Raw genomic sequence first — 2,226 nt, 5'->3', positions numbered from 1 at the left:
CGCCGCTTCTGTCCACATCACCCCGGCACCCGTCACGAGCGGGGCCAGGTCTCAGCTGGGGGGTTGAGGAGGACCTTTGCGCTCTCTGCTTGAACCTCACTTTGCCTTGCTGGCTGCTCGAGGGGGGGTCCTTCCCCTCCTGGGACAGCCCTAATAGCCCAAAGAGGGGGCAGCCCTCGAGCATCACCGGAGGAGGGTTGAAACCCCCATTTCCCCACGGTGAGGTCCTTCCCTGTGCTAAAGAAAGGGATTTTGCACCCCAAATTCACCCTCCGGGGGAAGAGGGAAGGGCTCTGGTGTCCCCACTGAGCCTTCGAGCTGGACACCCCCTTGCACTCCTCTCTGGGCATCCCACAACGACGCCACTAAAAACCATCCGGTCCCAGGAGCCGAGGGAGGGGGAAGAAAAATAAAAACACCCAAAAAAGAGAGGTATAAAAGAAAGCAAGCGGCACACCGCAGAGCCGAGTGCGTTAGTCGTCAGCGAGCAGGGGAGGGGGGAGCCAGGCAGGGCCAGGGCCGGGGAGGGGGACGCGTACCTTCAGCTTGGACTGAATCTCACGAGATTTCCGTCGGGCAAGAACCTGCAAGTGGCTAGAGACCTGCAGAGAGAGAGCAGAAGGAGAGGGGGAACAGCAGAGCCGTCAACCAGAGGAAAGGAAGAGGAAGGAGAGGGGCTGCCCATGCTCACAGAGACACCGCCGCGGACACCTGGGCAAGGGCGCCAACGTACCTTGATGCCAACCTGGTACTCCCGCACCTTCTTCCGAGCTAGAACCTGTATGTGGCTGGACACCTAGCGCCCGCCACGCCGTTCGGAAAGGAAAACACAGAGAGCGTGAAGATACGTTCCCCCTTCGTAGGGTGGGATGTTGTTCCCCCCGGGGAAGGGAGGGCGGAAAAAGAGGGGGAACGCACTGGGACGGGGGGGTCTGCCAAGGTGATGCTGCCGGAGATGCTGAGGGTCCTGCGCCCGCTGTGAGCTGGAGGGAGGAAAATTGGGAGGGGGGGATGGGGGGGAGCCCGGCGCTGCGCTGATTGATGCTGGTTTGTGCCCCCCCACCCCCAGCCCCGCGTTGGGGTGTGGGTCTGTGTTTACTGTCTCTTGGGGCTTCCTGGACAGACAGACAGACCCCCCCCGGCCCCTACGAGCGCAGTGAGCTGCTGTTTGCACACAGGACATGGCCGGGCAGGTTTGGGGTGCCCCTGGGTTACCCCAAGTGGGGCTGCAGTGGGACCGCTGGTCCCGAGGGAGATGCAGGAGGGACCGGCTCTCATTCCCCCGGGGCTCCTGCTGGTATTGCAGGTGGGAAAGGGGAGAAGAGGGGGTCTTTTTTTGTGTGTGTCCAGACCCCTCTAAGAGCAGGATCCAAAGAAAAGGGGCGGCTGTAGAGGCAGGAAAGGCGCAGTGTGGTTGGGGTGCCTGCCCCGAGCCCCACGCAGGGTGGGGGTCCCTGCACCCACCGGGCACCGGGGCTGATTTCGCCGAGATCCTTCTCCCACCAGCGCCAGGCTGTCCGAGAAGAGACCACAGGCTGTTCAGGACATGACCGCACAGAGGGGACAATGCCACATTCCCCTGTGCCTTTCCTGAGTGTCCCCGGAGCATCACTTTTGCCCAGTGCCACATCCTTCCCCCCCATGCCGGGGGGGCGCGCAGGGGGTCCAGTTAAGGCTTTAAGCCAGAAATAAAGTGCCGCTCAGCGCCGGTCTGAACACAGGGACCGTGGTTGGACCCTGGTCCCTCTCCCTCCAGCATCAGTCCTGGAGGGATCTGTCCCCCCCAGTTCTGGGGACCAGTGTCCCTCCCTTGCGGGGACCCATAGCACTGGACAGTCCCAACGTAAGTGCCCCACACCCCAAATGCATCCGTCCCCCTGCGGTGGGAGATGCACCCTCTCCCCAGCATCCTGGGCCACCAGCTCTGTGGCACGGCTCCCGGCTGGGGGCCACCACGGAGGGGAGGGAAGAGCCACCGGACGCGTGACAAACACACATATCTCATCGAGGATGGTGGCAGTCCGGTCCTTGGCCAGGTTTGGTGTCCGGCACGAGGGTACCACGAGGGCTCGCAGCTGGGATGGATGCCACCCTGCCCACACGCTGTGCGGGCAAAGGAGGACCACTGCGTGCTGTGTGCCCTGCCGGCACCGCTGCCTGCGCCGCCCGCTCCAGCATCCACCCTCGCAGGGCAGCGCGATCGCGACGAGGGCTCTGCGGGACCTT

At 63.6% G+C, this 2,226-nt stretch overlaps 1 protein-coding gene across 1 annotated transcript in view; it reads right to left on the bottom strand.

Moving 5' to 3' along the window:
• TEAD3 (TEA domain family member 3) overlaps positions 1 to 2,226 on the bottom strand; it is a 31,525-nt gene that overhangs the window by 6,349 nt on the left and 22,950 nt on the right. Inside the window, exons 4-5 of the mRNA XM_009889289.1 lie at positions 734 to 796; positions 540 to 602 (exon numbers count right to left, since the gene is read on the bottom strand). Of these exons, the coding sequence (XP_009887591.1) occupies positions 540 to 602; positions 734 to 796 (126 nt within the window). The remainder of the gene's footprint in view (positions 1 to 539; positions 603 to 733; positions 797 to 2,226) is intronic.

Source organism: Charadrius vociferus, unplaced genomic scaffold (genome assembly GCF_000708025.1).
Source record: "Charadrius vociferus isolate BGI_N301 unplaced genomic scaffold, ASM70802v2 scaffold1511, whole genome shotgun sequence".
Taxonomy (NCBI): Eukaryota; Metazoa; Chordata; class Aves; order Charadriiformes; family Charadriidae; genus Charadrius; species Charadrius vociferus.
The sequence above is the reverse complement of the archived record's forward strand: the minus strand, read 5'-3'. Positions and strand labels throughout refer to the sequence as shown.